This window comes from Stegodyphus dumicola, chromosome 4 (assembly GCF_044657685.1).
Source record: "Stegodyphus dumicola isolate Sdum_Otavi_A_Nest chromosome 4, ASM4465768v1".
NCBI classification, from domain to species: Eukaryota; Metazoa; Arthropoda; class Arachnida; order Araneae; family Eresidae; genus Stegodyphus; species Stegodyphus dumicola.
Window position 1 is genome coordinate 27443219 of NC_140771.1, and position 22604 is coordinate 27465822.

At 32.3% G+C, this 22604-nt stretch overlaps 1 protein-coding gene across 2 annotated transcripts in view; it reads right to left on the reverse strand.

Annotated features, from left to right (window-relative positions):
- LOC118186482 (protein NDRG3-like) overlaps nucleotides 1-22604 on the reverse strand; it is a 161954-nt gene that overhangs the window by 41128 nt on the left and 98222 nt on the right. For both annotated transcript variants that reach the window (XR_004757781.2, XM_035356582.2), the window contains exons 2-6: nucleotides 16703-16806; nucleotides 14194-14293; nucleotides 6475-6595; nucleotides 4486-4548; nucleotides 186-246 (exon numbers count right to left, since the gene is read on the reverse strand). Coding sequence is in view for 1 of the 2 variants with exons in the window: in XM_035356582.2 (XP_035212473.1) it covers nucleotides 186-246; nucleotides 4486-4548; nucleotides 6475-6595; nucleotides 14194-14293; nucleotides 16703-16792 (435 nt within the window). In the remaining variant the exon portion in view is untranslated. The remainder of the gene's footprint in view (nucleotides 1-185; nucleotides 247-4485; nucleotides 4549-6474; nucleotides 6596-14193; nucleotides 14294-16702; nucleotides 16807-22604) is intronic.

Consider the following 22604-nt stretch of genomic DNA (forward strand, 5'->3'; position numbering starts at 1 on the left):
GCAATGCATGACTTGACAACGCAATGCAGGTAATAATAACAGATTACAAATTAATTTTCTGTTTTTCAGATGACCCCAAAACGTGTAATTCGAATTTTTAGTGCAACGCAATGCAGGTAATAATAAGCTAATTAAACAGGAGTTTAACAGATGTGCAATAATGCGTATAAGGAATAAAAACTTACTGCGAAACGGCTAAGAATATTTGCTCCGGCTCCAACGCCCATTCCGATGAAATGCTTAATCCTGTAAAGTAAGAGAGTTCAAGAGTTATAGAAATACAAAGTAAGAGAGTTATAGAAATATTTTCATTTAATAAAAAATAACTATCACAAAAAGTGTGTGTAGTTGTGCATCTCGCATAGCGAAAGGAATCCCTTTCGGGATGGGGTTCATTATACGAGACACTGTCTCCCATAGGTTACCTGGACCAAAATCACAAAAAATAGTAGAAAATTTCAAGGCGTTTTAAATACCATCAATAATCAAAATGTTAATAAATTAATAAATTTATTTTCTCGTAACCAAAAAGGAAATGCTTAACTGTAAGAAATGCTAAAAATAAATTTACTAATTTATTCATAGTATTCCAGTCTTTTCTTCCAAGAGATCTAATTCACTAATTATAAAAATATTTGCATTATATAAATATAGATATAGATAGATAGATATTTCGGGTGATCCGAATGTAACAGAAAAAATAAAAATTCGAAAATTACTAGGCTAGTAGTACGATGCGGTTTTCACAGAAGTGCACAGAAAGACACTAGGTTATTTTACGACATTTTTCTTCGACAGATAGCTGTTCTAGAAAACTGGAATTTCACATAAAATTATGTGATGAACTATAGGATAATCCTCAAGATCTATCCTATACACTCCAAGTCTTACAGGAACTTAAACCAACTCATTTCGAGAGATGCCATGAATTCGAAAATTGTACTTTTCATCAAATGGAAAACAATGCGTACTGATTATCAGATGTCTTGAAGACTGGCAAGGCGCAGTTTCTCTTAATGGAAACGTAAATTCACGCAAATTGCCCATCTGAGCGAAAGAGAAAAAGCATATGATCTTGGAAGCCTCTTTGCATCAGCCAAAGATGACAGCGTGGATGACTGCGTCCCTCATAATAGGCTCAATTTTTTGAAAAAGTCCACAGAGGTATATTTCGAACTCTTTCTATCACAGCCCAGTGTTATGCAGCGCTTTCAGAAGAGAACATCAGTTCCTATTTGCAAGAAAAGCAGATGCCTCGTAGGATGACATTCATGCAGGAAGGAGCGCCTTCAACTAATCCTATCGAGAACTTGCTGTGATCGGCATTTGACGATGACTATGCTCTCAGCTGCACTTTCGCACACGAATGGTCACCAAGTTCTCCAGACTTACAGTTTTTTATTATGAGGCTGCCTGAAGTCAGGTGTATGGATGATGTTCGACGTTAGTGGGTAAATTGAAAGAAGTCATCCGCCATCGTGTGACAGAAATTACAGCGAAACCTTCTTCGATGATGTGCAGAATGTCATGCCACATTTGATGGCCATTCTTATGAATGACGGCCATTGAACTTTTTTTTCATTATTATTAAAATAATTTCATGTCCTTCTGTGAAAACCGCATTATGGTATTGTTGCGCTGCTTTCAAACCATTGAATTTTTACATTTGTTATTATATTTGGATTTCTCAGTGTAATATATGCATGATAGAATTTAGGTGATTATGATAGCTGGGTGAATACAACAAAGATGCAGTCATGACCAATTAAACACTATTCTTTATTTAAGAGACAGAAATAATTATGTATATCTAAATTGGCACAAGAGGCTATTATTCTATATTTTAATCATCGTTTATATATTCCTGGCTTTACAATGGTGACGAAGCTAAATAGCGGACTGCGTACCAGCTAAACATACGGGAGAATGAAAAAAGCAGGATCACGTTATTGATGTTAAATTAAGAATGATGAAATCACTAGATTTCTCAGTGGAGTAGTGTCGTGTTACTGTTGTCAGTTAATAAATTTTTTCGTCTGAATTGTTTCAGTAGTATTAGGTAAAATACTTCAATTTCACCCTTTCCATTATGTAAGTATGGATACCATTTTGTCATTATATAAGAATCATATGACATAGTTAAATTTGAAATGGCGCATTTCCGTGAGATTTACTATGTGAATATTACTATTTTAGAATAGCAGGAAGAAGAACAAAATTAAAAAGAATATTTTATGGGCTATTAACAAACTTAGAGTTTTTTCGCATATATTCCTTATCTTACATATATATATTTTCAATCTGACAATTTTTGTGTATGTTTAACCTGAGTCTTCTCATATTTCCGTTTGAGGTCGAAGCTGTTCTTTGTCTTCTTGCCCAGCTGCTTTTAATTTTGTGTGAGGTCCATATTTTAAGAAGTTGTATGAAGTTATTTTCTCTTCTTTAATATGATCCTGACGCAATTCATTGAACAGATGGACCATTACTATTCACCTCATCTTACTGAGATGCCACTTCTTGGCTCTGATCTTGGACTTCTTCCCACTTCTACTGAAATGATTTTTCGCTTTAAGAAATATGAGGTCAATAAAATTTCCATTTTCTCGGAATGTCCTTGATAGTTTCGACTCACATGAACTTTTAATGTTTGTAGAGTTTCTCTTATAACTGGAAGTTAAAATCATGCAGACCCAACTAAAGTTAGCGCTATGTCTTAGACAACTCACAAAATACTGAAGAAGCTTAAAATAACCTTTATATTTAGTGTAACAAAACAGGCATAACTTGTGCTACAGGAGAAACTTTCATCATTTCTGGGTATTTAAATTGACATGTCGAAGTTAAATTCAAACATAGAAACGTAGTCTAAGACTACAGATAAAAAAGGCAATTTAAGCTGGATCAAGCATATCAACGTCCTGTGTTTTAAAACATCCGCTAGAGAGATGTTAAAGCTAAAATATAACTTTTAAGCTAGCTTTAAGGAGAGCTGGCGAGAATGTTAAGAGCAAGAAACACTAAACTAAAGATTAAAACCCCTCAGCTAAAATGCACACAAACCTGACTTTCATTCTGGTGAGGAATACGGAAAGAAGTTATAGTGCAGATTTAAGCACAATACCGGTTAATTAACGTAAGATACGTTACATATTCTCCGCCTCCTGGCTGAAGGAAGCTTTCCTCGTCTGTGAACTTCAAATTTTTCTTAGTTTTGCATTACTTATAGTTATTCCATAGTAATATAGTAATATTAAGAAATATGTTTATTTGCCCGCCTTTTTCATTCTTTACCTTTATTTCTGATCAGACCTTTTTATATTTACTCTCTGTTAGAACACAAAGCAAAACAAATTTGGCTTTGCGTTTATTATGTGACGAAGTTTGGGTGCAGTTCGTTATGGGTGATCCAACTCATTCTCCATTCCGTGCGAATAAGTTTTTTAAATATTCAATTACTTTACACCGAGCCAATTTTCTTTTAATCTAGCGTATAGTAACAATAAACTATTTAAAGGTACTTTTCTTTTCTTCAAAATTTGATCTAGATTTTGTCTTATGTTTAATCTTGAACCGAATTCTTACGAATGTTTCTGCAGATATCTTCTTTTTAACGATCAAAACTAACCATTGCAGCGTTATGCTTTGCACTTTTGGGCAGATCTGAAAATAATCTTTCAGATGAAGCCTATGCCAAATCTTTAATTCTCTAGTTTCTGCTGCTCTTTGTATATGTAATGCGCTATTTCCAATTAGTTAAAATTTCTGTATAAAATTCAATATTTTAAAATACTGATGGCTTACAAAATTGACTCTTCCCTTTGTTTTGAAATGAAGTTATAACAAAACTAGGAATTAAGATGTTTTGTCTAATCTTTTAATGTACAGGTTAAAAGAGTTGCATTAGCTCTTATTTTTATATTAAAGTTAAAGAGCTGCATTACCTTAGATTATGTTGTTGTAACTTATGTTCACTTGTCTGATGTAATCAGCCCAAGCCCACGAAATTCTGCTTAGATTATTCCTTCATATAAAACATGAAATAAACTGTCAGACACAAAATAACTCTAACATATGCCTAATTATAGCTTAGTACTTTAAAATAAGAACTTCACGGTTACATTTCGCCCCTTGATTTGACTCGCAACCATGGGAATTACAACTGCGAAAAAAAGGTCAACTAGCTTAATTTCCCTCCCCCCCCACATACACTCATAATTTCAATTCAGCGTATTTCTCTTCATGACAAGCGCGGAAATGTTGAATGACTTAAATTACAGTCTTAAATGACATGGAGAAAATAAATTTTGTGTGTTGATGACAACACAAGTTACAATCGCAAATGGGTGGGATGGCATTTCCTTGAACAGCCTGTTTTAAAATAATAGCCTGAAGTTATGACAAAATTTATGGAAAATAATAAAATGTTTTTATGTTTTCAACTTTACGAGCAGAAATGAACAGAAATCTTATTTTCATATTTACCCATAGTGCTCCATTACGGCAAGAATCATTTCTGCTAGCATGTCCATTGTAGGGAAGGTGAACCTAGATGATGCAGAAGAAAAAAGAGAATTAATTTAAAATTTGCTTATGTGGTCATCCATAGCTTTTACATTAAAAAGCATTCTTCCTCTCCCTTTCGCTTTCTATTAAAAACCTGCGAAAGTACTCAAAGTGGCTTTCCCAGGGTACTAAAAACCATCAGCGATAAAATGCTAAAATACAGGTAAAATACAGAATAATAAGTAGGTAAAATATAGAAGTAGAAATAGAACTTACAAAAATTACGAACAAAATGTTAAAATGCTTCAAAGATAGTTTCATGCGATCTTATCGAAAATTCCAATCTTGCTCAAGGCAGTTTGTAATCATGTTCGAACGGAAAACACCTGCTCCAGTGTCTAGAGGGTAATCTGGTAACCATTAAGACTCTTGTTTCAAAATGTTTAGCGGTTTTGAAAATTACAAATGAAAGAACTTTGATTTTGATTGTTGCATTAAAGGAAAAATAAAAGAAATTTGATTTTGAAGGTTGCATTACAGAAAATACATTGAGTTAGTTCGGTGCAAAGGCTCTCCGTCGATTCATTGCCAGATATGGAATTCACTTAGAACGATGAGTTCCATATAAATCAGTGAAAGTACGATTTCAATCCTATAATAGGATGGCATTCACTCTAGAAAGAGTCTATTTTGGAAATCAGCTAAATATTCTAGTAGAACTTTAAGGCTCATAAACAGATTTTTATGAATAAAGCTTTTCCAAACTTCAGAGTTGCATAAAGCATCCATACTTCAGGGTGAGTTGGACACTTTTTTCAGTTGGCACACAACACTTTCCTTAAGCATGTTTTCACCTGAGAATTGCTTTTTTGCGGAGAATTCTTAGAACAGTCTACGTCAGCGGTTCTCAGCCTTTTGACTATGATGGTACCATCTAAACAAAAACTGAAAAACTTTAGTACCACCACTACATTTTACAATGATTATTTTTCAATTTCTCAATAGAAATATTTTAAAAAATATATAGCCATTTGCACAACCTATTAGATATTTGTATTAAATATGCACACATAAAAGATTATTAGATTAAAAATTGGTTGCCCTTCTAAATAGTAAAATAAGTTATAATACTTAAATTCTAAAATTTAGTATGAAATTTGGACCTGTTTAAGAGAGATCAATTTATATCTGGTCTTATTTCACTTAGTTTTAAACGTAAATTAGGATCCACTTTTAATTCTGTTTGGTATTATATTTTAAATATAACATGGAAGAAAATCCTTGTTCACACAAATATGTTGTGCAAGAAGGCAATAAAAATTAAATATCTTTATTAGAAATACCTTTAAATTCTTTTTATCGGTTCAGGCAAAAGCTAACAAGTGTGTTATTTTTGAAATCTTCAGTTAAGAGTTCGATCACAGGAAATTTCTATCAATTGTTCTTTTCTTCACGATTTTTGAATTTAATAGTTATAAGTACTTTGCTTCTTTGCGTACCACCAATTTTTCTCTTACGTACCACCAGTGGTACGCGTACCGCCGGTTGAGAATCTCTGGTCTAGCTATTAGGGATGAAACTTGGATTCTCTATCAGAATATTAAAAGGTCTTCTTCGAGCTATAATAAACACATAATGGCACCAAGTTCGGTCTCCTAACGAAGGAAATTTTAATCCCAATTTGGCGGGAATGGAAGAGCATAATTTATTATGAACTGCTTTTGCAAGGTGAAACAATTAATTCAAAGATATACTAGACAAACTGAAGGAAGAAATGAAGGAGTAGACCTCCTACGTTAAATGAACAGGCGAGAGGTTGTTTAATAGTACGATGAAATCAAGGGAAACAAACTTTTGCGTTAAAAAACTTAATTTACCATTATCTTGAAAAGAATAATAATTATCAACACTATTTCAAACGAAGATATATCTTTAATAAAGGATAGAGAAATTTTCCTGATTACTTACGCTGTCGGTAATGTTGTTGAGTCTTCTTCTTGACCTGGAGCGTTTATATGATATACACAAAAACTTTGCATCAACACTCTCGTGTCTGGATGATTGAAGAAAGCGAGGAAATTGGTTACATCTTTAAAAGAAAAGAAAGAAATCTAAGAAATTTATCCCTTAGAAAGTCATTTTATTTTCGATTTCATAACAGGCCTTTATAATAAGGGTAATTTTAGGAGAGTTATAAATAAAATAGATTTAAAACATTTGTAATAAATTAAACGTAATTCTTCTTATTTGTATTACACTCCGATATCTCAGATGAAGTTGTCTTATAGTTTGTTCTTTCTTCACCTTATAAATTTTTCTCACTCCGTGGCGTATGTTTGTAACAAAATTTAACATCGCTTTCTTTAACCTAATGTTTAACCCAGATTTCTTCTTTGACCATATATTGTTCATTATAGAAAATAATGTTTTAACAGGCGCTGCTCTTGAATTTCGGGGCCGAGAAGCTCTATAATGCAGTAGGTGCTACTTAACCCTTACCGTCCCTAAACTTCGAACTGAAGTTTTTGAGCGTTTTAGGTAATTTACCAAATTTTAAGGGTTTTTTTTCTCAAAAATAAAATGAAATAATTTGATTACTAATATATATATATATATTTATCAAAATTAAATTATTTAATTATTAATATATGTAGAATAGGAATTTTAATATGAATAAGAATACGAATTTTAATTCTTGTTGCCAACTCTAAGAAAGCATTTTCTATAAATCTAAATATAATTAAACTACATATTACTCTGATTTTTTTTGCTAAGCCGATTATTTATTTTTTTGTCAATTCCTACATATATATATAAATTAGCAGCTACGCGGCCAGCCTTCGTCTGGTTTTTAAATGTACCAGTAAAATGATAAGCATTAAATTTAAAAACATTAAATTAAATTTAAAAACTGCGAAAAATTTTCTCTTCAAAACAACTTCATAAACAAATACAACTTTTTTAAAAAAAATGTATTACATATAACAAAATTACAATGAAATAAGCAATATTCCTTAATACAAATGTTAATTATCCTAATAAATAAATTAATCAACTTCCCGTTACCTTCTCTCAACAAATGTCCAGTATCCAAGAGAAACATTAAATTTAAAAACTGCACAGAATTATCGCCCTCATTTTTCCAAGTGGCAACAGTGCTAATTTTCAGCAGTCAACAGTCCAATATACAATTGAATGAAAAACTGTTGCCAAAACCACATTTCTAAAAGAATGAAACTAGTCAAAATGATGCTATAAAATCGAAAAGATAAAATTTAAAAAAATCTGATTCGAATTTTGAAAAAAAAAAAATCGCTTCGAGGTGCACTGGCTCTTGTCTAAATGCACCTATATACCGAATTTCGTAGCCCTGGGTCTATTAGCTTACGCGCAGCACGAACGAACGGAACACATACTCTTTCTTTTATTACATGTAGAGTTTAATCAAAATTAATTAAATTAGTTTTTTAACAATCATGCGTTTTCTAATAATAATGGATTATTAAATCTAAAGACATTATCATTCACTGATAACAGCCCCCGATTTTTATTCACGAGATGGGATTTCTAAATGAAACAGAAACATAAATGTGTTAAATGTAATCTTATGACATCGAGTAGATAAGTAGAGCTTTAGAAAAGATGATAGCTTGCGTGCATCACTACTGTGCTGAATAAAAAGAGTAATTCTGTTAGCTCTGAAGTAGTGAATTTCCTTATCTTCTGTCTTGATAGACTAAGAAGGATAAAATAAAATATATAACGAGACTTCATAAATTCCAGGATTTTAGTTCAATCCAATTAAAAAAATATAATTTTTACAACCATCACAATATTCTTCAAGGTACACGACTAAAAAGAAAATCGTCATGAGCCCGTATAAAAATTGTATTATGACATTAACAGAATTCTAAGAAACAATAGGCATGATAGCTTGAAAATGGCACATATAAGAATAACTGCGTTCATTTCATTAACATTTTTGTTTGATAAATCTGATTTAAGCTTTGTCTTTATTAGTGTGACATACGTATTATTTTCAGGTGAGTTTGACCAAGAATATTACGATAAAAAATATATTTACTGCTTTCAAATAGTTCATTTGGTTAGTACGATAAGAAGACTGATTTTAAAGACGAATAGATTATGTAAAAGGAAAATTCTAATTTACATGGTTTTAATTAAATGCATTAGAAGAAAAAAATCAGTGAACCTAATATTTTTGGCCATATGGGACCAGTGAATGGAGTACCTTAAAATTATGAAGACGAAATTCAAAGTAATGGAATATAATCATTCTTATGTATGACATTATCGTGTTTGCACTTCTTTCTTGTTTGAAGTTCTATTAATGTATGAGCGCATTATTTTAAGGCGTTCCTTAGCTTTATTTTGAATCAAATGTGATTGAAAAACTAAGTTTTTTTTTTTTTTTTTTTTTTAACTTTTGATTGCATTTTACTAAAAACGTGTAATAAATTTCTTTTATATAATTTACATATTTATTTTAATTAAAAAACTTTCTCTTTTTACTTCCTTGTACGAAGTAAAAAGGAAGTATTGTAATCGCGAAAAGTTTCAGGCAGCATATTTCAACGAAAATATCCATTTTGACCTCTATCGAATGCAATTTAACGATGTTTTTGCGTAACATCTGTACGTAAGGACAGAATAAAAGACTCGTTTCCTCCAAAAAAATTATAAAACTGATTTAAAATTAATTCTGAAGAGAATTTTTCGTGGCGTCTGTATGAACGTACGTACGTACGTATCTCGCATAACTCAAAAACGAGTAGCCTCAGAACGTTGAAATTTTGTATATAGGACTGCTATAACATGTAAATGTGCACCTCGTATTTTGGTTGCAATCGGCCGCACCAAACGTATATAAATATATTTATATATATGTCCACTCTGTTACTCAGCATAGTGATCTCAGTTTCTTTACTCTTATATGTTTGTAAATTATACATTTTTTGCTTTAAAAATAACTGAATTATGTTGTTCTTATCTTCCGGTTAAGGTTTTTATGCCTTTCGTAAATCTGGAAGCATTATTTGTACAACTATCAAGAATTTAAAAGCTGTTTAATTGCGGTTAAGTTTAAAAAACATGGCGAACATATTTGTTTACATTTGAAACAGCAGAATAGTAGATTTGTTGCCAATCTAGAGAGACTAAGCTTCGCAACAACAAAAATAACGCCTTCATTTATTATTGCGAATTAAATCATGCTTAATCCTTTCTGGAATTTTTTCGAGAAATTAAGTGTTTAAGATTTATTTCGTAATTCTGTCCTTACTTACAGATTACTCTTATTCTGTCCTTACGTACAGATTACTCTTATTCTGTCCTTACGTACAGATGTTTTGAGTTTTTATGTATTTTTGCCTTGTCGCGAAGTGAGAACTGAAATAATGGAATGAGAAGTACTCAATCGTCTGTGAAAAACTTTCTTTTTTGTTTTGTTTGCATAATTTATTTTATACATCGTTCTAGCTTTAATAGTATTTGAATAGAACTTGTGGTTATGGTAAGATAATTCTTCAAATGATATAAATTTTGTGCATTCTGAGTTATAATATGAACGAAATATTAAGTGAACCTAGCGCCAGAGTGTCTCTATGGTAAACAAATGTAGTTAATTTTAAAGAGTGCATTTATTCTATTGTGGTTTATGCGCTATCGACGAAGTAGATTTAATTCAATCCAATAAGTTTAAATGAAATGCAAGAAAAATGCGTATAATTTAATATTCCGTACAAGAAAGTCATGTGGTGTACACATCAGATTTTTTAATTATGTAATCCTTGTTGAAATAAAATACGACTATTGCATCTAGTAAATATGAATTACGCATTTAGTAAATATGACTTGAGCCTTAAATGCATGACGATTCAAATTTCTGGAGTTTCCTAAATTCCATGTGAGTTGTATTCCATTTAGTCATAATATATGAAAATCAACTCTCTTACATTTTAATTTAAATATATACTTCACTCATAAAGGTAAAGAAAAATGAAACATTTTTATACCTGTTATGTAATATATGATCATGAGGAATCTTTTAATTAAAAAGATGCTGCAAATTTTCTCATAAATTTTCAGCTGGCCATATTATATATTAAGTTTATTTTAAACTCTATCAGTTAAAACAGTTATGAAAATAAATTAAACTGAATGTGAATGTCGAGGCTGTTGGTCCCTGGTAGCATACAAGTGACTGCTATTAGTACGAGGCACTACAATAAACTAAATAAATTATTAAAATCAAGACTGATGAATAAGGTACCCAATCAAAGCCGTCGTTCACTGGGGACTAATAAGTTAGTTTCTGCCAGTGGTCAACTCATAAACCCCCGAATTGAGAAGATATAGTAAATTTAGACGAATTATTATAATAAAATTCACAAAGGGTAGCAAATAACTATCAAGGTCATCAGTCACTGTGACTTAATGGGCTGACCATCCCGGAGTGTTAACTGTAGAATTTCGTATAATTGCAATATTTAGTAAATCGCTTGGATGATAAATAATGATTGTCTTACAGAAACCATTAGACATTTTGGAACAGGAAGCGCGAAATTTAACTGTGTCTTCACTGGGATTGAAACTACGGATCTTCAGTTTGCTAATCGGACGTACTATCCATTTTATATCGTAAAAACACGCATAGGAGAAAGAGGTAATTTCTTATTTTCATCTCCAACTGAGAAACTAAGCAAACTGAGATGAGAAACGATAACTAGTCGCTCAAATCCAGATGGTGAGAGGTTGTCGTTTACCATAATTTTCGTCTGGTGCCTGCCACCGTAAGAGTAATAGGCTTTTCGAAAAAGAATACAAAAAAATTCAGCTCTTCGGTCGCCTGAATTTGAACCACATATCTTCTAATAACTCACTGAACGTGTTAACCCCTTATGCCAGGAGAGCATGCTCAAGAATATATGGGAAATGTTATTACATTTTCCGCCAAAAGAAACTGAGAGCCACAACACCCAATCAATAAAGTCCAGATGCTGATGAATTATCTTTCTCTATAGTTTAGTTCAGATGCCACTGTAAAGAAAGTGTTACATTTTTTGGAGCATGAAAGAACAAAAAACCAATCGTACTTACATTACGAGAGTAATCGGGACTGCGATAATTCCTTATAGCGTAACGTACCCTAACGTAACGCTCTCAAAATTTCGGAAAGCATCCTCTTTTTTCCTTCTTAAGGAAAAAAAGTTTAATATGATAAGTGTAAAGATGAAGTTATCATAGAAAGCATGTGTCATTGTATGTGATCGGAATATAAAATGATGATATATCTTTGTTTCATAAAACTGAGATGGAACAGGAGGAAAAAGAACCACACGAAACTATGTTCAGTAACTAATTTTCTTCGGACCTCTATGATTTTAAGAACAAAGAATTCGGTCAATTTTAGTTTCCAGCCTTCTCCGAGTACCCAAGCTTCATCAGTATTCTTACCACATTTTCCCAGTAGTGCGCTGCTGAGTCAATTACGTAGAAGCTCTCTTTTAGTGATATTAAAAAAATAGCTTAGTAGTTGCAGAAAGAGTTTCAGTGCACTGTTTTAGATGTAGAGATATATTTTCACATTTCGAATAAATTAACTCTAACTAGAAAGATTCCCCTTCACCTTGAAGTGAAAATCATATGTAAAATTAAGTACCGATTTGCGTTGCAGATAATTTTTCATATACCCTTAACATATTTCTTGTATTAATTTGATTGCAGTTTAGTTTTCAAACTCCGCATTGGCACTGAGAGAAGGCTTAAATATGAAACTGGGTTTTCTAAATGTCCATAGTCGTCCAAATTATAAGTATAATATTTTTAGGTTAGCTAACATGTTAGGTTACCTAACATGTTAGGTTACCTAACATGTTATTTTAATATTAATACTTTTCTGTACCTTCTATTTTTTTCGTCAGACTTCACCAAAATGGAAATTAAGTGAAGCTTAAATAACGAAAGGTTTTAGAAAGGTAGCTCTGGCAATGAACCGGTAAAGCTCTGCAACCCGGGACGCTGACTTCTATATTCAATGATTGAAGCTGTGCATAGGATTGAAGTTTCCGTTAGCTGGAATAGTTTAGAAGTTGAAAGTTAACTTCTATGGTGTACTTATTAAAATATATGAGTCATGGTAATGCCGTAGGTAGCAATGGCTATTTGTTTATATTTAGTTGTTTTATAAGGCGTATCTCTAAATAAATATTTTAATTAAGTCTTGTTAAGTTTCATGTGTTATTTAATTTAGTTATCTTATTTTTGTTACTTAATGTAATTAGTTTTAAATAAATACTTTATTTTGTAAGATATTTTCTCCGTTTTTACCGCTTTCTTTCGTGATGTAATTGGAAGCACTTCCGGCTAGTAATCGGGAGGTCCTGAGTTTGAATCCTGGCGAAGGCAGTGCGCATTTGTTATATCTTGTTTGTTTGCATATATATATATATATATTTGTTATATCTTCTTCTTCAAAATAAAATGCCTAACAATCATTTCTTGTTAAGTGGGGATTAGTAATTAGGATTAGTAAGTGTTATTTAGGATTAATTAGACTTCTAAATATTGTAAAGATGAAAAATTTTCAGAGCAAGGGGAGGTTAAAATAAATAGCTAATCCAGTTTATCTTTACACATACAGTCTCCAATAAATCAACGAATAAACCTTAAAAAGTGGAAAACTGCAAAGTAACTTCTAACATCAGTGAAAAAACTAAGCTCTGATGCATGTAAAAGTTTTAAATGAATAAAGCAATAGTTCTAATTAAATGGTATAATGAGTCAGTTATTTTTGGTCAAAATATATATTTTTTCTGGGACAAAAATCGCTTTTTAATCTGTGCAATAAAACTTCTAACAAAGTGGGTCTCTTAGGAAAGTTTTTTGTTGATACTTTTATGGTATTAATTGAATTATGTTTAGGGATACATAATTTTCTCTTTAAGAGGATGCGAATAAATGCGAAATTTATTAATATTAGTAATTAAATGCGAAATATTGGTTTTGATGGAAAATTGTTGAAAAATAAGTATATAAATACGGTTCGTTTAAATTAGATAAGGCTAGCCATCTAGATATTTTAACTCGATTTCGTTGAGTTCTGAGCCCGATATAACTAGCAAGTGAAAATCCAAAATTTGACAGGAGAAGGGTTAGATTTCATTGGTACTTTAACCTAGAGCGGCTCGTACTGACTAGCGCGTACCACCTAAACAAAAATTGAAAAAACTTTAGTGCTACATTTTACAAAGATTATTTTTCAGTTTCTGAATAAAAAAAATTAAAAAATTATTTTGCCATTTCCAAAACCTATTGTCTATTTGTATTAAATATGCACGCATAAAAATATTAGATTAAAATTGGTTACTATTTTAATTATGAAAATTTTAGTTATAATACCTTAATTCTAAAACTTTATGTGAAATCTCGGCCTGTTTAAGAGAGATAAAGTAGTAATTAAAATTATAGCTTATTTCAAGTTTCATTGCTATCGAAAGTTATTTATATTTTCTTGTTTATTACTTCAAAGGATATTGATATACAAATTTTTCTCAACGGAGTGTAGTTTTCTTCACCCTTACGTGAATGCCCGAAGGAGTAAAAATGCCAAGCAAACCATGGATCTCTTACAAGAATGAATACAAGGTGATAAAAAAGGGGACTTACGATTGAGGCCTATGTCATGGTATGTGAATATGGCCGGTTTATTCCTGTCGCCATGGACGGCTACTACCATTGTTCCCGTGTCTGTCATAATTCTGTCTTCCTGAAATAGAAAAATTTTAAAAACTTGAATCAAATTTCTTATGTAACATACCATGTAGAATTAAATTGCACATGTAATTTTGTTGCAGTTTAAATTTGCTCAAATTTTCAAGTTTTCTGAAATTTCGAAAATATAAAATAAAATATCATATTTCAGATATTGTCCAAATATTTTCAAATTTTAATTGTAATTAATATTAGAATATTTTAATGTTATTTTATTTAGGATGGTTTCTCCGATCTTTTTTGGCTTCAGTCCTGAAATTTCTTTTACTAAAACAATTTCTTTTAAAATTTTCACGCATTCGTTTTAAGTATTTTTGATGGTAATGTAATGTTTTTGTTATTTAAATTTAGTGGTGCACGTATTCTATTTAAGAAAAAAGTAATTAAGCGTCATTCTGGAATCTTGGCAGGGCATACGATCCTCAAACATAGTGGTGGTTCGACCCACCTCAAGTCTAAGCGACTGGATGAGCTGCGTGAATACTTGTTTACATTTTACCATATGTAATGTGAATATGAGTTAATGCCCTTCAGAAACTTCTCCATGCAGGCCTCTCTCACCTTGGCAGATAAGTATAGCATGTTTTTCCTTTGTCAAATAAATCGAATCCAACCCTGATACATTAGCTTTCTGGCGTTCAGCCAGTTAATGCTGGTAAAACAATTTACAGGCAATTAATAAGCAATTTTGCTTACTTGTACATAGCAAAACACGTTAGGCTAGAAGTAGGAATGTTTTAATGAAGGACTTTTAAAGGAAAATTATGATTTTTATGCTAAAAATTGAAAACCTCACGACACTCCGCCCATCAATGGGTATTCCAATTCGAATCGACAAACTGGAATTCAGCGAATAGGCAATAAGCAATGTTACTCTATGTAAGGAAACTTGAAAATAAATAATAATAATAATAAATTGTATTACTTAAACTTTAGTAGTCTCTGATATATGTAAAACTTAAAAATTAACTTTGTACTGCACAATTTTATTTACCACTGTAACAGCATATAATATTGAAACCTTTTGTTTCTTTTCCAATCATTTTTCTTGAAATTTTCTGCCATATACGTATTTTCGATGATAATATAATACTTCAGAGAGATTTTTTTCCTTCACATTTTCATAAATTTTTTAGTCTAAGTTGGAAATAATCTTTTACATATTTTTCATATATATCTTTGCTCAACCATCAGACTGATCATCAAAAGAATCTGCTTCAGAATTTCTAGCACAATGTACCAAATTTGGGCAGTTTTTCTAGAATCAGTCTAAAATGCTATGAATAGTGGTGTTTAAGTTGCTATGAATAATCGTGAAACTGCTAACACTGACAGAGTTTTTAAATTAAAATTATCGAAGACGCAGTTAAATGAACTGAATATAATCTTACACCGTGGAATAGGTCAGAGCGCTTTAAAGGAAAGGTCACCCTGAGTACTTAATTGCTAAGCTCATTAAAGATAATAATTTTGCTACATTTAGAAGTAGTGATTTTCTTTATTATTTCTCCTTCACTAGAAATTAAAATCTACAGGGTATCACATAAAAAAGGTACACCTTAACTGAATAAAATGCAAGTTAATTTGCTTGGTGTTGATATTGTTAAAAACATTCTGTCTTATGTAGCTGACTTTTATTAATTATGAAGAAGTAGCAGTAAAGGAAATTCTGCTAAAATCTTTTCTACAAGAGACAACAATGTAATTAACAGAATTTTAAAGAACAGCAAGCGTAATGCTTAGATATGGTCTATACAGGAATGATTACATTCAGTATCATACGCATGTTACACTACGAACTTACTGAGTCTACACTGAGTAACTTTATTTTACTGCCGGGTGACGTTTTACTATGGTCTTAACCTAACACAAACTGATAACAGGAAACGTATAAAAACGTTACAATATTTATTGGTACGTCAGCTTAAAATTACAACTAAGTAGAATAACCAAAACTAAATTTCTGCTTGCGGTTTTACTAACACAATAGTAGTTCGATGTTTTCACCACCGATTGATTGTATCCCATACATTTTCCGTAAGATATTACTCGATGATCTCTTACAGAAATGACCGATCTCTTATGGAGCATCTAAATCACCTTACTCGATGATCTCTTATGGAAATCACAGAGTAAGGTGATTGAGTTAGATTCCTTCTACGTAGTCTCTGACTCTCATTTTGCTAAAGAATAGCAGTGCACTTTATTCAAGGTCTTTAGTGCTGTTTTCGTTAGAAATAAACGTGAAGCAACATGATGTAAGAAATCCATTATACTGCATCGCGTCACTTACGATAAAGCAGTCGCAAAGTCGATGTACTATCGAGGTTTAATTTTAGTAACATTTTTTGTGATTATGGATTGCCTGTAATACAAGCGAGATAAAATTAAAACACGCATTTACCTGCCTGCATTCGGAATCACTCCTGGACATGTTCCGCATGAGCGGGAAATGTAATTCTATATTTCGGAGTTCCGCGTCCTCCGAGGTCATCTTGATCACTTTACCTGCATGAATAAAGAATGTTTAATACAGATTATGTAAATGACAGTTAAAATAGAGAGATGCTAAAAAGTAAAGGACAGTTGTAAAACTGGTGTAATTATGTAAACACTGATTAAAATTTCATGTATCTCCATTTGCTTATAGCAATTATATGCTATAGATCTCAAAAACCATCCATTGCATTTAGAACCACATAAAGTGACGTTTCGCATAAAGAATGCAGTCAGTTCCGAGATAGCAGACATTCATTATGCGGGATTTTTTCGTGGGTTAATATGGAAATAATTTTAATCCTTAAGCGAGAAGGATCAAGATCACAAAACACCGCAAAAAATTTCAGGTATTAAAATTAAAAAATAAAATAAAATTTTAAATAAAAGTATTAAAAATAGTTTTTATGTTGAAAATGTCGGGAATTTATTGTATTTATTTTTAAAATATTTACATACAATACAGTATATGTAGACGCAGTCTCATAGTTTTTAGGTCAGTTTAGTCTTAGTCTTCCCAATATTTCATTGGAAGTTGAAGATTCAGGTCTCCTTTGTTTTCCTACACTTGGCTTCTGGCTGGTCCTGATCTGTGATTGCGAAGTAGTGCATGATCATTGAGCAGATCAGACATTTCGTTCAGCTCAATTTATCAGAAGGCCACTGTTTAGCTGCGACGTGGACTACTTCTAATTAAATGATTTTTTCTTTAAGAAAAGCAGAATCAGTCTAATTTTAGGTCGAAGGTCCTTAATGGTTACGTCTGGCGTCCGTCCCTTAAGTTCTCTTTTTCCTAAGCAGATAAAACTTTTATTTTACCTCTAGGCTCGTATTCCTGGTTAATAAAAACTTACAAGTCTTCCGTGAGTATTTAAATATTTATTTGTTGTCCCTCTTCTTTGCTTATTGTTTTCCACAAATCTTTTGTATTTACGTGCAGTTAAAACAGAAAGTAAAACAAAGCCTTGCGTTCTGCGTGTAATGAAATGTGCATCGTAATGCGGGATCAAATTCATTATGCGAGGCACCACTGGATTTGTGCTCTTTTTCGTGTCTAAACTCTGATTTAAATTAGGGGCCTTTAACCTAATTTAAATCATAAAGATAGTGATGTTACAAAATCAATTGACAACAAAAACTTACGACAATGATTGATGCTAAATAATAATTAATAATTAAATAATGAGAAAAATAATTAATAATAATTAATAATAATTCATATTTAATCATAATTAATTAATGAGAAAACATTTGGCATTGTTGTTACTTTATTAAAGTTTCGATACCCAGTAGAATCTGTGTTGTTGAGATTCGTAAAGTATCCTCCAAATGGTAATCTGTCAGGCATGTTCTTGTTTTTGATTTTGTGCTCTTTATTTGACTAAACAACTGTTCACATATGTAGGTGTTACCAAAGATAAAAGATGTGAACAATACATGTTTACGTATTCCTGGACACTTCTCTTTGGACAAGTATTTCCAATAAAAATCAGTTAATACAAGAATTTACAGAAATTTGCATTTTAGTACAAAATCACACTGCAAATCCTAACAGAAGTTCAGCAGAAATACTTTCAATATCTATCGAGAATGACAATGAAAAGATTTTCATAAAAATTTTATTATCAAGAAAGTCGAAAAAACCTGCTTTTGTATTCCATTCTGAGACTTGCACTATACATAATCATCCGAGCTCCATATTGTAGTTTTATTCATAAATCCATGAAGTTTGGAAAGTGAATGAAATTCTTACTTAGCAAAAGATCCTTCTGATAGGATTAATTTGGTCTTAAACGCTTTCATAGGGTTATAAATATTCAAAAACAAGTAGACTTTTCCGCAGTAAACGGTAGTTCAGATCACTGACATGACCAGTAATATCGATAAGAAATGAAAAATCTCTTAACCGCTCCTCAGCATGGAATTCGCAAAGAGATTTCGTTTTAGATTTTATGAATTTCTGTGCTGCATTCGCCAAGGGAAACGGGTGCAGAAGCATCTTTCCTCAAATCAACCAACGAACTGTCGCATACTACACAATGTCACTTTGTTTGGATTGAGTGCTCAAATCATTCAAGAACTGCTTAAATTGTCTGTGATGAAATTAATCACTTTTTCAACAGCGGTCATTACATATTCAAAGTTTAAGAAGGACTTCTTTCACAAATTTTCTTAATGGTTAATACAATGGAAAGCCATCATAGCACAATTCCATATGCCTTCGCTTCAGATTTGAGTAATATTATAACTACTATTCTCTATCGTGTCTCAGAAGGAGTACCATCTGTGATTATAGCAAATTTATTGCTCAAGTCTAACTCATATTTAGCCAAAGTTTTTTCCAAACTCAAATCTGATGTCTGTGTTGTACCTTTAAGTGCAAAGAAATTGGCTAATTCCTGTACATTCGTGAAGTTTCTATCAGCGCCACGATAAAAAATGGCTTCTTTTGCAGAGTTGAATCCGTTGATGATTTTGTAGCGGTTTCTGGTAAATAGTTTCGGTTCTTCGAAACGAATCGGAAATGTATTTTATACTTTGCCGGTTTGCCATTTGGCATTCCATAGAATGCCTAGGAAATGTATGAAATATGAATCGTTTCATACATTGCCGGCTAGTTTCAGACATTATATATAAAGCCTAGGCATTCTATAGAATGCTGGATTTCATACTTTGCCGGTAACATATCTACAATGTATCAGGTAAAATGAGTAGCTACGATCGTATGGATGATAGAATGATATGAAGAACTGTGGGTAGATTAGAGGTAGGCAGATCACAAGCGTAGGTGGCTATAGAGCTCAATGTAACGCCGTCTGCAATTTGTGCAAGTAGTTTCAATCACTGTATCCATATAGAGAATATATGGATAAAGGTTGTAGAGACATTAGGTACTTTATGGAAGATGAAAAATGAGCAATCGCCTTCGCTGGGAATCGAACCACGGACTTCTGGATACCGGCCCAGCGTGCAGAACCACTACACCACGAAGGCACGCTAGGAAGACGGGAGAAATACCTTATAAGGTCAATCAAGATCCACAACGGCGAATGCGTATCATTATCTGGCACTTCTAGCGGGACGGCATAGGACTGCTACAGCTTCACAGCTCTCACTCGAGGTTCCCGTAGCAGCATACAACTCACAGCTGTCACATGAGTTGAATGCTACCGCTAGAACCCGAGGTTTACGTTCTATAGTAGCCCGAAGGCTTCAAGAGATAAAGCTGTATGCCAGAAGATAGATTGCTTGCGTCGCACTCACTGCAGCACACAAGAGAGCGCGTTTAGCATTGGTGAAGACACGATTTGCCTTGGACTATTCTTGAAGCTGGTAGAAGGCACATGTTGTCTGCACACGTGCCTTGGATTACACGATGTGCCTTGGAGCAGTCTTGGAGCATGCTTTTTACAGAGGAGTACAGATTCGGCTGTACACTGTTTCTCAATTTGCCTACATCTAGACAGAACCTACAATATAATACGACATCATCCCTCTTTCATCAAAGAAAAGGGTCGCTACGATGGTGGGGGTGTAATGGTTTGGAAGACATTATGTTGGACGGCCGCCCATCTCTACCTGGGTTTGAAAAAGGCTCCCTAACAGCAGATCTTACAGCCCTATTTTCGAAGTTTTAGGGGCGTAGTTGGTTTTGGGTTCTTGTTAATGGACAATAACGGTCGTTCTCATAGAGCTCAGCTAGTCAACAATTTCCTGGAAAGTGAGGATATTCGCCGCAAGGATTGGCCAGCCAAATCTTCTGACAGGAACTTTCTACAGCATATCTGGAACGCTCGCTCTTGAAAGCGTAACGTTATCTTTCCATCCCCTCCAAGAAACATCCCGGAGTTGAAAACGGCCTTGCTGCAGGAATGGGATCGATTGCCAGATTAACTCTTCATCTGCCTCCTATCCAGTACGTAGTGACACTACACTACCTGTCTGGTTGTAAGAGGCCCCATATTAAGCTCATTTTCAGTTCGATATCACATTGTGAATTTTGGACATCCCTGAACTCTGAGATTTAATGATAATCATGGATATATAAAATTACTTTAGAACAGTACATTTCTTTCTGTGTTATGAATGTATATCCAGACCAAATTTCATTAAAATCTGTCCACTAGCTTTTCATAAATTCTACATAATGTGCAAATTCTTTTTAATTTTGGACACGAGTGTATATTGACTCTTAACAAAAGCAGAGCTGGGTGAGATAAATATCAAACTTTTCACAAAACATCTCTATGAGGAAAAGTAAAGAACAGCAAGAAAAATGAAACAGTCGTATTGACAGTTTCGTTTTTAACTTTTTAAAAAGTTTCTCCAGGTCACTAAAATATCTTCATGGAGCTACGGTTTGAAAACCCTTGTATTAAATGAAGAGTAAAAATGGCGAGTGGTCAGTACACTTGAGACGCGTGAAATGCAACTGGACATCTTCAATGATCTGAAGACTCCCAAAAGCATGATCTTAGAATCTGAGATTGTTTCAAGCATAAAAACAATTCTTCTTCTTGCTGTTTAGGATCGATCAAGGCAACTAAAGACTATTATTTACCATTACCATGAAAAAAAGACTACCGTTTCGCATCTTGATTTTTGCATCTTAGCCTTTACCCAGGCAGCACGTCTCCAAAAATATACGTATAATTTTGGTGAAATAACGGTATGGTATTTTTTGCACGTTACTTACTATGTTACGAAATTTATACGAATAAAAAAGGCTGAAGATACTGTTGACTCTTTATCCTTATTTTCCACACATTATTTTTACAAAAATTATACGAACCCGAATGCACTGAAAAAAACTACCGACTTTATGGTACATTTCAATCGTCACCTTTACGGATATTATACGAATTCTAAAAAGATTGAAAATGAAGTTTATTAATTCAAAATATTTAGTGAATGTCTGGCATTTTACTTTGTTTTCCTTTTTCCACGAACATGAAAAAAGGGTATGCAAATATTTTTTCCAACGTCATTTTAATGCACTATCAAAATTATTTCTGTTTTTAACTCATCTTTACGTTTCAAATTAATTTTCCTCTCTTTAAGAGCCCCTACGAATTTGAAAACAATCTTGATATTTTATATAAATTTAAATTATTTTAATCATTATTCTAGCAGTCATATACGAGACTAAAATTTTTCAATGCATTTTAACATGTGAGCTAAATTTTTTTGTACATTTTTATTTTTGGAAAAAAATATATTTTCTTGATTTAAAGATCTTCAAAATAATTTATTTATTTTCTTATATCAAATTTGTCATTTTTATTCATATCAAAACTTACATTAACTTACACAATTTAATTTCTTTTACGAAAATCCCATTACCCATTTAACGCCAATGAGAGTGCGAGATAACGATTTAACGTCTGATGTTTTCAAGAAAGATTTTAAAAACTGAAGTACGAAATATGAAATTTTGTTTCTGCTTTAAAGTTTTTAATATTGAAATTAGAACTGTAAAAAATTATTTAAAATTTAACATAGCTGAAATGTAATGAATGGGCATAATGTCAAGGTCTTGATTCAAGACATTCAAGAACTTTTTTAAGATTCGTAGTCGAAAAAATTTAGGATTTGTCCCATCATAAACATTTATATCAAAAATTTGTCTAGAATATTAAAACAGCTACTTTTATGTTCAAACTTTCTTTTGAACTTCTTCTAGAAACTTCCGTTTCGCTATTCTGCTTCAAAGAAATATTTTCTAACCTTTAATGACTATACGTTTAAAAAATATTGTGCAGATTAAAGACAGTTTTCACCGAAACTCCTAAAGAGCAAGTTTTGATTTA